This window comes from Anabrus simplex, chromosome 7 (assembly GCF_040414725.1).
Source record: "Anabrus simplex isolate iqAnaSimp1 chromosome 7, ASM4041472v1, whole genome shotgun sequence".
NCBI classification, from domain to species: Eukaryota; Metazoa; Arthropoda; class Insecta; order Orthoptera; family Tettigoniidae; genus Anabrus; species Anabrus simplex.
This window is the reverse complement of record NC_090271.1, coordinates 2,903,801-2,918,244: the sequence shown is the minus strand read 5'-3', so window position 1 is coordinate 2,918,244 and position 14,444 is coordinate 2,903,801. Positions and strand designations below refer to the sequence as shown.

Here is a 14,444-nt window from a genome sequence, read left to right as displayed (position 1 = left end):
GAATCTATCATTCTATCATTACGGTCTTCTGAAACCACACTGCATTCTCATGATTCAGCAAGCTCTCAGGACACGACTGACAGTCTTTATGTCATGAGCCAGACCAGTTTATAAACAATGCAAAATTTGTGGTATGTTAAAAATTAGTGAAGATATTGAACTTTCTACTAGTGGTTCAGAATTGTGTAGTGATAATGATTTCTGAGAATCATGAAAATCATGAACAAATATTTGTGATGCCTGAGTCGCGATAATCGTTTGGATGAACTAGAAATATGGGAAAACAATACTGGTTCAAATCACTATTTACCTTCCGGGAGTTCAGAAAAATATTTGTTTTAATTATTTGTGGGATGGGAGTTTTATGAGCTTTTAGGAAAGATGACCAATTTCTGTGCCCAATATTTACAAAGAAAATCTGACACTGGCAAGACACTAACACTGACAGGATAAGTGCATATGTTGGTATTTTAATTTACATGGGTTTGATTGTTTTACCTGAACTCGAGAGGTCGAGGAGGACAGTACAGCGGCATCTAGTCTCTGTTGCTTGCTTAGGTGATGGATCAGGAAATGGAGACTTCAACCAAGTCCTTCGAAGACAGAAGTAGAGCCGCATTCCATCTCAAAAACGTAGAGGCTAATTATCAACCTAGGATATGGTTCAGGAATCAGTAGTACTCCAAAATACCTAGGTGTAACATTAGACAGATCACTGATTTATTGAAGTCGCATAGAAAAATCAGCCGCCAAACTTACGACCCGGAATAACCTGCTGGAACTTTATGGGGCGCTGACGCCATTACTTTGCCTTGGCCATGGTGTACTCTGCAGCTGAGTACTGTATTGTATTTTCTCTGGCACACTGTACTCAACTCCAGTTGCCTGTCTTTTGTAACATGTCTCCCCCTCATATAAGGAGACAACAAGCACTTACCAGCTTATGGTGCAGAATAGCGATGAATAAGGCCCTTCCTATTCATCATGATATAAAGCAGCACACTACAACTAGGCTGAAATTTAAAAAAAAAAAAAAAAAAACTAGCATGGAAGACAGCTTTGGACCTGTCATGTCCTCGGTTCAATTCCAGGAACGCCTGGAGAGAAGAGTAGAGGATATCATCTCCCCGTGGTTTATGTGATATCTCCGACTCCAGCATAAAAGTGGCTGGCTTCGGTTTGCCTCGTGCTGTCTGGTCAACCCTGAACAGGATCCAATGTTTCACTGGTAGGACTGGCGCAGCCTTGCATCTATGGGTATGGGTAGATTCTCCCTGCTGTGACTGTGGTGCTCAAGTGCAGTCTTCCAAGCACATAGTTCTAGAGTGCACTCTACGTGCATTTCCTGGTTCCGTGGAGGAATTCTATGAAGTAACACCAGAAGTGATTACGTGGATAAAAAATTTGGACATTAAAATATAAGAGTGAAGTCCTGATGCTGTCACCAACTTGTATATTTTGATTGTCATGTACACATCATACGCTAATAATAACCTGAAATTGGCGATTACTTTCTAGAAGACTTTTGCGTGCCGTTAGTGAGGCAATGACACTGAAATGGTTTAGGAAACTTGGGCAATATTTAGATTCAAAATTAAGGTGAGTACAAATATATACATATGAAAGAAATTACATTTATATATCTCTTTGTTTGCCCTCTATGTTACTTTCTTTAAAGGGTGGCATTTATGCTGCTGTGTCCATTAAGATTTAAATGCCAGTCAGAAAACACGATACAGGGCAGCCACCCTTAAATAGGGAACAGCAAAGGGTTAAACAATATTTCAAAACATATTAGACTTCTTTAATTACAGTAATCTGCAGTATAACGAATTATTTAAACATGAAAACAGGAGTACAGTATGTACATACCAATACATGGTCCAACAGCAGGTCACGAATGATCAGTGATCGACCCGTTCCCTAGCCTTTTCCAATTCCTCTTCCTATAAATGAATATTTGCTCAACATTTAGAACACTATAACATACATACCCGTAAACGTTGTTCTTTTACAGGTATTTTAAATGTATTCCATGCTCCAACTGTGGGAAACGTTGTTGTACACAGAAGCACATTGGGGTCAAGATCTACTTTCTGTGCAAAGAAAGGAACAACAGAACATTCAAAGGCTTTATTTACAAAAGTCTGAAATATTAAGTACCATAATGATAGGGACAATTCCCCTCAGGACAACTCCTCTGGCCATGGAATGTCTTCTGTATTTGCAAGGAAGGATCTCACAAAATTCTGTAGGGTGCACCGTGCTTTGGTTTCCTCTTCCAGCCTGAGGGCGACTGTCGACAGTTCTGCGCGCAGTTCTTTCACCTGGTCCTTGAGAGCGTACACGGTGTCCACAAGACTCCTGAGGACAAAGTACACAGGTTAGTCATGATGCACTTCACAATGGGATCTTAGCTCTCTCTCTGCAAGGTTACGGCGGTGCCTCCATAGGATTCATGGATCAATTGATTGCTTTCATTAGATATACAGTATGTTAATGTGCTCCACAAAAAAAAAAAAACTTTTAACGAGAGTGGTGGTGGCAGAATAGGCTCAGATGAAGAATACATCCACGGTATACCCTGCCTGTCGTAAGAGGTGACTAAAAGGGGCGACCAAGGGATGATCAAATTAGAACCATGATACTACTTGTAATTAGTACCACCACGCGGGGAACACCATGGGTCGCTTTTACTTGCGTGCAGTATCACTATGTTAGGTACACAATAGGTTTGTGATTAGTAGCGACAGTGTGTGCTCAGGATGCATTTTACAGTACCTCTGATTCATACCACTATATGAGCGACACCATGGTTCTTCCTTGCCTATGATTTTTACCCACTATGTGAGAAACACCACAGGATACTGCGAGTCCCTATGGTTAGTACACTTATGCGAAGAACACCATAGGTTTGCGTTGCCTCTAAATAGCGACACAATGTGAGAAACACCATAGGACTGTGTTACAGGTGCGCATTACATTACCTGTGAGTAGTACGAAAATGTGGGGAGTACTGCAAGTCTATGCACCGCAACATGACAAATACCTATGTTCTACTTTTCTAGCGATAAGTACCATTATGAGGGACCGATGACCTGGATTTTGGACCGGTTTAGACTACAAGCATCATCGATTCAGTTTTGTGCTCTAGAAATGGTCCCTTGGTCAGTGTTACTATTGTTTAACCCTACTTTCTGGGAATGTGGGGCATTCTGGGTCGGATCCACTGATTGTTTTAAATTCATATCCATCCATTCATCTTTGTCCTCACGTATTGAATTCTGCTCAGTGGAGGATTATGGATTTTTAATTGTCCGTACATTTTTCCTCATTTTGTGCGATTAGGGGCCGATGACCTAGATGTTAGGCCCCTTTAAACAACAAGCATCATCATCAGAATAGGCTCATTTATTAAAGGAAACTCTTAAAACAATGAAAGATATGTGCAAAACCTTTTTTGCTGAATTGAGAGGGAATGTTTTTTCAGCAGAATCTGCAATGACTCATTAATGATAAGGCTCTCATCATTTCCCAATATCACCCCCTAGTGATTACTACCTCTTACTACATACTTTAGACGAACCTCCGCCAACAGATCAATATAATCTGTCACTGACTACTGATGAAGGGAATGGTTGACTTCCTGAAACATGTATGGTTAAATAAATAGTTTTCTTTCAGTAATAAGTGTATTGACAAGGTGGATTCAAATAAAACTATTTTTAAATAGTTCTGTAATACATTCAGACAAACAATACAGATCAAACAACCATATTAACCTATCATGGTTAAGTTTATCAACAAATACACTAGTTAATTAGAATAATAACAGTAAGTTATTTATTAAATTGACCACCTAATCAATACAATAAGTCATTGTCTTGGATGATTTACATTGATCTATTAACTAAAAATGGTACATGTTTTGCTTCATCAGCCATTGTCTTAACCTCAGAATAAAAATATGTTATGTTATTCAAGTGCTTATTTTTATTTTTATTCTGAGGTTAAGACAATGGCTGATGATGCCTTCATACTAGGTGAAATATGTACCATTTTTAGTTAATAGATCAATGTAAATCGTCCAAGACAATGACTTATTGTATTGATTAGGTGGTCAACTTAATAAATAACTTACTGTTATTAACAATACAGATAAAAAATGATATTTATTACATGAAATACACTCGTGTCAAAAAGTTCAGCATAAGTTACGAGTAAGCAGGGCAAGATTCACAATTAAGTATTTATTTTCCACCTAGTCGATACAATGATTGCTTAAGGCAATTTTTAATGGTCAAAAGTGGTACATGTTTCGTATATTATCAACATCTTCAGCCACATAACACTGTTTAGATGAAAAATGTATAAAATTGACAAAGTAATGCTTTAGAGGAAGTGCCCTTAAAATTAACATAAGATTGACAAGATTAAAACAAACAAATAACTCAAGAGAAAATATATAAATTATTTCTACAATAGAAAGCAGTCGTCAAGGAAACACTTGTACAATATTCCATAGAGAAATTGTCCTAATAAATATTCTTTTCTTAATAATTCATGAAAAAAGATCAATTTATAAATTAAAAATTATACAATTTATAAGTAATTATCGAAATGAAGAAATCCTGATATCACAGTGCGGCTCTTATTATTAATGTAGATGAAGATATAACTAATTCCTAGTTGTCAAATCTTATTAAGCCTGCTTTCCTTTGGAACAGTAACTCATGTCATTCTTTCACAGTTTTGCGCCGGGTGTAATATTGATGATGCGTTCTTCCTTGCTCTTGCACCTGAGGAGGTGGAGGAGCGGGGGATATAGGTGTGTCAAGAACTTTCTTGCTGTCACCTATAGCTTCAACTGAGGAGGAATAAGTTGTAGGGCTATCTGTAGGTGGAGAAATTCCAATTCTTTTTTCGTGATCCTTCTCAAGCATTTTCAAATATACTAGAATTTGATAATATAATGGATTCTTATATTCTACAGCCTCATTAAGGTTATCATTTTTCTTTACAAGTTGGTCTAGATGAATGTACAGGTCTTCATATGTGTTCATTAAGCTGCCCTTTTTTAACTTTTTTATGATGGTCAGGTCTTGTTCTATGTTGGTAAATTTATGACCTGTGGCAGTCATGTGTGATCCCATTGCTGAGAATCTTCTATGTTTTTCAGCATTCACATGTTCCAAATATCTAACTTTAAAATTGCGGCCAGATTGTCCTATGTAAGCAGGGCAACACGAAATAGACCGCAAATCGCACGACATATGCACCTACCAACCTTACGTGTTTGCTCTGTATAGGAAAGGAGTGTTCCCTGCCTTGATTAGCGGCGTAACCGCAAGGTAAACACAGACAGTGCCTGCGCCCCATATTCCATCAGTCGTGTTTGCCCTGTTATAGTGTGCGAAGTGTAGCCTCATGGTGAACGTGACAACATAATGACACGACTACTCCATTTGGACCTCGTTTTGCAGGGTAGAATACTCAGCCGCCTGGAAGCAGGCCAGACAATCCTTGATTGTGCCATAAAGTGTCATTTCCAGGCTTTGGAGACGATTTCGAGACACAAGTCGTAGGCCAGTGGCAGTGTTAATAAACTTAACCATGATAGGTTAATATTGTGTATGGTCCGTATTGACTAGTCTGAATGTATAATATAACTATTTAAAATAGTTTTTTGAATCCGCCTTGATCAATACACTCATTAAATGAAAGAAAAACTAATTTATTAAACCAAACATGTTTCGGGAAGTCTCAACCATTCCCTTTATCACTGGTCAGTTATACTATACGGCCAGTACCAGGTCGACCAAGGGTAACCACCCCACAGCAGGACCGATATCTGGCCTTAACCGTCCGACGAAATCGGAGTGCATATGCAAGATAATTGTCGGCCGGAGCTTGAAGCTGTCTCAGGGGTTGCCGTTTCCCAGCAAACTGTGTACCGGAGGCTCAGAACAGCAGGGCTGTTTGCCCGACATCCAACGGTGTGCACCCCGCTCACTCCAGCACAGAGACGGTCCTGTTTACTGTGGAGCCAATAGTATAGTGTAGTTGTGGTGCTGAAAGACAAACTGTTCAGCCTTCTCAGGAGATCCTGATGGCTATTCAAAACGGTGTAAATTATATTAGAGATACCAATCTGACATTTTGACTTAATGTGTTCAGATGTGAAATACTTTTATTGTGATGTGATTGTAAACCATATGATAAATAATAATAATAATATAATATATATTATTCAGGTCCACCTTTTCAATACAAATTGTACAATGTTTTAAATTACATAAATGTTCAGGGACTAGTTTCGACCTAACAGTAGGTCATCATCAGCCTAAAGCAAATCAAACACAAATGTATCGAAGAAGTTAAACAATGTAAAGACACTACGGTCTTAAAAATGTACATACCATGTAAGATATTAAGATAAGAATTCGAGAGATGCGCTGCACTATGTTAAAAAATAGGTCTATGATAGAGATTCATAAAAAATCCAGTGCGCCGTACAACATTAAAAACCGAGCTCGATAGCTGCAGTCGCTTAAGTGCGGCCAGTATCCAGTATTCGGGAGATAGTGGGTTCGAACCCCACTGTCGGCAGCCCTGAAAATGGTTTTCCGTGGTTTCCCATTTTTCACACCAGGCAAATGCTGGGGCTGTACCTTAATTAAGGCCACGGCCGCTTCCTTCCCACTCCTAGCCCTTCCCTGTCTCATCGTCGCCATAAGACCTGTCTGTGTCGGTGCGACGTAAAGCAACTAGAAAAAAAAAAAAAAAAAAACATTTAAAAAGTTGTTTAAGAAAGAGATCCTTAAATTGCTGGTCAAGAATTTCAATACAGGCTGCCTCCTTAAAGATGCTGCTTTTCATTCAAAGATCAACTGAGCCGAAGTCACGCTGTCTTCTCAAGATATTCATAAATTCAGTACATATGGATACGAAGCATGATGTTGGAAAGTCTCTTCTGTTTTTAGAATCTTGAAGGATGATGATTGTTGCGCCTGAAATACATAATAGTAAATAAAGGTGGTTGGATTTCGCAGTTCAATGCGGACCGTACAGTTGACATTGAATAAATGACAGCTAAGATAGAAAGAGTTAAGTTAGGGGGAAAAAATATACATAAATGAAATATGCCACATGGGAATTACTTTGTGTTGTAACAAGCTGAGCGGAGCTGGAAATTAAGCGTGAATGAGGAGTGGAGTGGGTGAGGTTCAAACGAAGTCTTGTGAAGGAGGTGCGGGGAGAAACAGAGGAGAGAGGAAGGAAGGTAAGCGGAAAGAGAAGAGGGGGGGGGAGGCGGAAAGGGGAGGTTGTCAAGGCAGGGCTGAGGGATACAGGAATACAGACGATTGCCTAAGTAAAGTACTGTAAATAGAATGAAAAATCAGACCTTGACTATTTGATTTTGTGTTTTTGAAAATGTGAATGAGCAGGTGATCTTAAAAAAGAATTGAACAATATTCATATGATTGCTAAACTTAATGGATACAATAGTTATTTCATTGAAAATATTATCGATAAATACAAACATCGCCCTTTGACCACTCTAAAAAAGGAAGAACCTAAAGTTACTTTATTTTCTACCTTCACGTTCACTGAAGATAGTTATAAAGTTACTAACGTTTTTGAAAAACATGATATTAAAGCAGCCTTTAAAACCATCAATAACAACACAACCATCTTACACAACTCAACTTCTATTAATAAGACTGATTGCTTTTCAAAATCAAGAGTATATAGGATAAAATGCAACAGCTGTAATTTTACTTATGTTAGACAGACAGGAAGGAGCTTCAACATAAGATACTTGGAACATGTCAATGCCCTGAAATACAATAAATTTTCTGCAGTAGGACAACACATGAACAATTACAATCATAAGTATACTGACATTAAGCATGATAAGGAAATCCTCAAAATTATGAATAAAGGACCCCTCCTTAACATAGCAGAGAACTGCTTTATACATTTGGACCAATATTTTAATCCAAATTACAATCTTAATGACATTTCCGAAAAACCAAATATTCTATTTGACCTGCTCATTCACATTTTCAGAAACACAAAATCAAATAGTCAAGGTCTGATTTTTCAATCTATTTACAGTACTTTACTTAGGCAATCGTCTGTATTCCCGTATCCCTCAGCCCTGCCTTGACAACCTCCCCTTTCCGCCTCCCCCCACCCCCTCTTCTCTTTCCACTTACCTTCCTTCCTCTCTCCTCTGTTTCTCCCCGCACCTCCTTCACAAGACTTCGTTTGAACCTCACCCACTCCACTCCTCATTCACGCTTCATTTCCAGCTCAGCTCAGCTTGTTACAACACAAAGTAATTCCCATGTGGCATATTTCATTTATGTATATTTTTTCCCCCTAACTTAACTCTTTCTATCTTAGCTGTCATTTATTCAATGTCAACTGTACGGTCCGCATTGAACTGCGAAATCCAACCACCTTTATTTACTATTATGTATTTCACGCGCAACAACCATCATCCTACCGGGCGAGTTGGCCGTGCGCGTGAGCTTGCATCCGGGAGATAGTAGGTTCGAATCCCACTATCGGCAGCCCTGAAAATGGTTTTCCGTGGTTTCCCATTTTCACACCAGGCAAATGCTGGGGCTGTACCTTAATTAAGGCCACGGCTGCTTCCTTCCAACTCCTAGGCCTTTCCTATCCCATCGTCGCCATAAGACCTATCTGCGCCGGTGCGACGTAAAGCCCCTAGCAAAAAAAAAAAAAATCATCATCCTTCAAGATTCTAAAAACAGAAGAGACTTTCCAACATCATGCTTTGCATCCATATGTACTGAATTTATGAATATCTTCGGCTCAGTTGATCTTTGAATGAAAAGCAGCATCTTTAAGGAGCCAGCCTGTATTGAAATTCTTGACCAGCAATTTAAGGATCTCTTTCTTAAACAACTTTTTTAATGTTGTACGGCGCACTGGATTTTTTATGAATCTCTATCATAGACCTATTTTTTAACATAGTGCAGCGCATCTCTCGAATTCTTATCTTAATATCTTACATGGTATGTACATTTTTAAGACCTTAGTGTCTTTGCATTGTTTAACTTCTTCGATACATTTGTGTTTGATTTGCTTTAGGCTGATGATGACCTACTGTTAGGTCGAAACTAGTCCCTGAACATTTATGTAATTTAAAACATTGTACAATTTGTATTGAAAAGGTGGATCTGAATAATATATTATTTAAATACTATTGTAATCACATTTCAATACAGACCTATCATAATGAAATTTCTTTCTTTTAATTACCGTGGAGCCGTCAACATCGAAACTGAACCATGAATGAATGGAGGCATGTGCTCTTCACAGATGAATCCCGCTTCAGTTTGCAGAAAGATTCCCGTTGCACATTAATCTGGAGAGAACTGGGTAGCTGATACAACCACAGGAGCAATGTGGAACGGGACCAGTGTGGTGGTGGTGGCGGCGCCATGTTAAATGGCCGTACGGACCTGCACATCTTCATGGGTGGTCCGAGGAATACTGTTAACGCTTGGAGATACAGGGATGAGGTACTGAGACCACATGTTCGACTCTTCAGAGGTGAGGTTGGTCCAGACTTCCTCTTCATGGACGATAATGCCCGACTGCACCGCGCTGCTCTGGTGGATGAATTTCTGGCTGGGGAAGACATTCATTGCATGAAATGGGCAGCGAGGTCTGTGGATCTGAATCCTGTAAAACATGCCTGGGATGCATTGGGGAGGCGAATTGCATCCCGTCAGCTTCCACCAAGGACCTTCCAAGACCTCCGCATTGCCTTTTCAAAGGAATGGGATCGACTGCCACAATAGCTCTTGGACCATCTGATGGAGAGCATGCCATGTTGCTGCGAAGCATGTGTGGCCGTTAGGGGTAACCATACACCCTATTAACAGGATATTTTGCTGTGGAAGACATTACCATGTTTGTTAGTTGTTGTAAAAGGTGTACCTTACCTATCAGAACCTTTCTGATACTGTTTTTGGACAAGTTGTGTGACATATGGTGTGTGATTCAGCTTACGTTTGTTCAGCAATCCATCTGACATTCCTATCAGGCGGTATGGCATCGTTTAGTGATTATGCTTGACTTTTGGACACTAGTGTAGAATTGAGATGCTTAATGGACAATTTCATGTGCAGATGTCAGAAACACGTGAAAAACAAACAAAGTAATAATATATTTAATATATTTTATGTACTTAAGTCATAAAAAAAAGACACAATCTCATATAAACATTTCCATGTGTGAATTCCAAACTCATTTACTTAGATCCAGCCAAGCATACCGGTGAGCAAATGAATTAGGGATCCCTGACTAGTAGTCTGTGCACAGCCTCCCAGAATGCATGGAGATTGGTCAATACACACATCCCTCTTGAGGTCACGTGACCTTGGAGACAGTGTGTTCATTGAAACAGTGTTTCACAGTTTGCGATTTATGGGCCTGTGCGTTTTGTTGCTGTAGGTACAGGTAGCAGGCAGGGGCCCTCTTTGGAGGCAGCCCATCCTATGCGAGTCCCAGAGCACGACGACATCTGGCAAGGGTTCCAGCTCGGGGTTATGATGTACAGCGGAGAAGATGGACGTTTGGAACGGTGGAGAATGCGATGGAGGCACAACTCATCAGCAGCATTTGTTTCCCATGTAAAGGACGGCCTGAATAACTGCTGGCAGTAGCTGGGAGAGGCGACGCCATGAGTGTTGGTAATTATCACCATGCTGGGCAACCAGTGGATAATATTATGAAGGTGGAAATTATACATCTTATGACCCTGACAGGAAAAACCAAAAGAGATGACTGATTTTATGGAGAAGGAGAATGTTGCAATGATGGGACTGAGCGAGTCCAGTGGAGGGGACGCAAAGTCTACATTAGTGATAATCAGACTACGACTGAGGAAGGAAGAAGGAGTGAAAGATTTCATCCAAGTTTATGCACCAAACTGGAAATAGAGTGTACCATTTCACTGCCCTAATTATATTGACACGAGATGTTACGACACCAATGTTTGCCGTGCATCGTAATAAAATGACAAAGATTATATAGTAGAGAAATACATTAGAAGAAAGTACAGACATACAGAATTAAATAGGCCATGATAATGTTATAATAAAAGTACAGACATATAGAATTAAAGAAGCCGTGAATATGTCGAAAAGAATACAGACTCAACGAATCAAGTAAGCCATGGTCAGGAAGTAAGACATTCAGAACTATAGAATCCACGCGGCCGTGATGAAAAGAATGCAGAAGTTTTTAAATTGTTAAAATGGCAAAGTGTACAATCACATTTTACGTTGGGCATCAGAATAAAGTTTTCACGCGAGATTCAACACGTAAGGAAGGAAGAAGCTGTTTTACGAAAGAAGATTTGATGAATAATTGGAAGAACGAGTAATATTATAAAGATATTACGCCGATCCTCAAATAAATATCAAGGTTATCGAGGGTAAAAACTAAAAGGAGAAGAAGAATTAAGTTATCGGAGACCAAAGATCGGATCGAAAAAATAACACGAGTTACTTCGAGGAAAATAAAATATCGCCAACTCAAAATACATTTACGTCAAACTGGAAATTCTCTAAAGTACTTTACAAATCTTATAACTGGAGATTTTTATTGAATTTTTTGGAATAATCTGCTTGAAAATAGAAATTAGACACAGGAGAATTCATTGTGTAATTGAATTGTGGAACTAATGACGATGTTAAATATGTTTTTATCGCATGTATATGACGACATCGAGATGACCAACTAACATGTTACAAACTTCATATTTGGTCCGTATAGAAAATGTACATCAATTTAAGATTATTAAAATTTTATTAGTCAACCTATTCAATACACATGATATTTGCAAAGTTAGGACTTACATCCTATTAAACTAAGGTCTAAAGGGACATGTTTCGCCCTACTACAGTTTCATTACGACTTATCAACGAGAGAGGTTTTATGTTGTCTTGAGTGGCCAATGGATTCTAGTTTGCTCTCCTTTTAAAATCAGGTTGCTTCCAGCCGAATTTCACGAACCTTGATACGGCAACTTTAGCCATAGACTTTCTTATTATTTATTTGGTCAAGGCCTAGTTTGTACAGTTTTATAAGATCATTTTAAGATTGCTGATGTAATAACCATACCAACTCTTATTCCTTCGCAAACATTTTAAATGATTTTTAATTGTCAATTGTCATTTAAGAACTCATGATTGCACATATTGTATAATATTCATTCTAATTTTTATTCTCATTTTATATACTTTTTCTTATATCGACAATCAGGATCCTGATTTTTACCTTTAGCACGAGTGTAAAAAGGCAGATGATGCCCTTTTAAAGGGCGAAACATGTCCCTTTAGTTTTGTACCGGGCGGTACACCTCCACACCGTTTATTTAAAAGTTGTGCCAGTTGAAACTCCTCTTCTGGAGGAAGTCTGAACTTTATCTACGGTCTTAATTTCCAAATTTCTCAGAAGATGTCACTACTTGGAAATTTTTGAGTTTGTGAACTGTGTCATTTTCGACGTACTTTTGTCTTGCTTGTATTAAGAAGTGTGAACTTTCTCTTCTAGAGGACACTACTGAAGATCAACAATAGTGCACCCTAGTGCGGAGTCAAAGAACTATTTTGTTGGAGAAAATTTAATTTCAGGAGTTTGTTCTTTGTTAAATTTCTTTCTGTCATTGTTTAAGTTGGCAATATTTACCCCTTTCTTCCCCTTGTTTTGAATGTATCCAATCACGAATTTTTTCAATTAATTTCTGACCAATCTGGTGTATCTTTCCCCAACTTGAATCTGTTGCGGGGTCCTACCCAATAAAATCTTTGTGGGAGGGTGTTTTCTTTCCCCTAACGCCTAGAACTTTCTGCGAGAGTATTTAAACTGCTGATTTTAGGGCCTCCGGGCCACTTCTGTTCCATCTTTCAGTGTATTAAGTACATAGCAGGAGGCGGGAAGCGCCTCTTTCTTCGGCAGCGGTCAACAATAAGGTAATGGCCGATTAATAAATTTTTTTCTTTGCCAGCTCAGCAGTTTAACTTTCGGGGCAGGTTCTAAGCGTTCCCCTATGTAACCTTTTCCTGAAATGTAACTTCTCCTTTCTTCTATTCTCTTGTAAAGCGACATACTGGGATAGAGAGTGTTAACCCTCTCGAGCTCCCACTCACATTGTTTGAGGTGAACTTATTTTTCGCAACCTATTCTTCAGTAATGTAAGTTAGTAGTTTCTTAAGTCACCTCTGTAGTATGGGATTAGCCCTTGCATCAGTGGCCTTAGAGCCAAAATAGGTCTTAAAGACAAAGTGTATTAGGAGTGCAAGTTCGCCTCCTCTCAAATTGTGATTTTAGAGGTCCTGTATTAACTTTCTTGTCATTTAACAGACCTCAGTAGATTGGGTATTTTTCTCCTGTGTATATGTCCTTTGAGGACGGCTTAAAGGTGGAGTTCGGAGTGGCCTATGATAGGCTTGTATTTTAAGGGGAAGTTGCCCTTTTTGAAAATTGTGTTTCTGCCTCAAGGAGACTTTTGGATGTAATTGGAAGCCGGTGTTTCTGGCATGTTTGGGGGTTTTCGGCCCCTTTGTTGTATGGTGTTCATTGTAAGGTTGGGCTCATGGCTCACGAATTATGTTTCTGACTTTTTGAAGCCCCAAATGGGGTACCTATGTAAATGTAATTGTCAATCGTGTTCCGGCTACTAAGTACCTGTTCAATTTGTTGTTACCTAATTTTGAAAAGAAAATATAACCTTGTTAAATTTTAAAATTAATTTCACTTTAGTAGCTTGAGACCCCTTCACCACCCAGCACCTTCTTTCATGCATAACTACCACCAAAACACGGTAACAAGTGGTAGCAGAGCGTGGTTGAATGGGTCTCAATTTAGCCCCTTTTGACGGCTAAACTCTGTTTTGATCCGAACTCTAACCATTTTCTCAGTTGCTGGAAATTTTTTATTGAGGTTTTTCAAAATTTTTCTGTTATCATGCCCGGCCCTCGCGATGTTCTCCTCCTTAACTACTTGCGCAAAGAGGAGTTGATCTACGAATTAACTATTAGAAACGTGCAATCTGGAGGCACGGTTGCTATCGATACTAACAAGCTTAGAGACTCCCTTGATTTGCCCATTTCCATCCCCAATTTGGGAGAGAAAGAAATTGATGACTCTCTTTCCACGATCGTCGAGAACATTACTGGGATAGCATCGGTCGTTAGTTTTTTTGATGAAAATGATCCGTCTCCTAATCAAATTAAGCGTGTGCAAGGCAGGCTATATCATTTTTCAAATAGAGTTAATGATCTGTTGTCTCTAAAGGTGAATGACGTTCAGAGGAAGGAAGCTAATACGCTCCTTGAAACTATTTCTGAATTGTCTAGTAAAGTCACTCAATTGTTAACTGGGGAAATTCCTCC

General features: G+C 39.0%; 1 protein-coding gene across 5 annotated transcripts in view; it reads right to left on the bottom strand.

Annotated features, from left to right (window-relative positions):
• Positions 1-1,423: 1,423 nt before the first annotated feature.
• LOC136877191 (rho guanine nucleotide exchange factor 7) overlaps positions 1,424-14,444 on the bottom strand; it is a 502,530-nt gene continuing 489,509 nt past the window's right edge. For 3 of the 5 annotated variants that reach the window (XM_067151001.2, XM_067151002.2, XM_067151003.2), the window contains one exon: positions 1,424-2,364. In XM_067151001.2, coding sequence (XP_067007102.2) covers positions 2,187-2,364 — 178 coding nt within the window. In that variant the 3' untranslated portion in view covers positions 1,424-2,186. The remainder of the gene's footprint in view (positions 2,365-14,444) is intronic. The other 2 variants (XM_067151005.2, XM_067151004.2) reach the window with 2 other exon arrangements.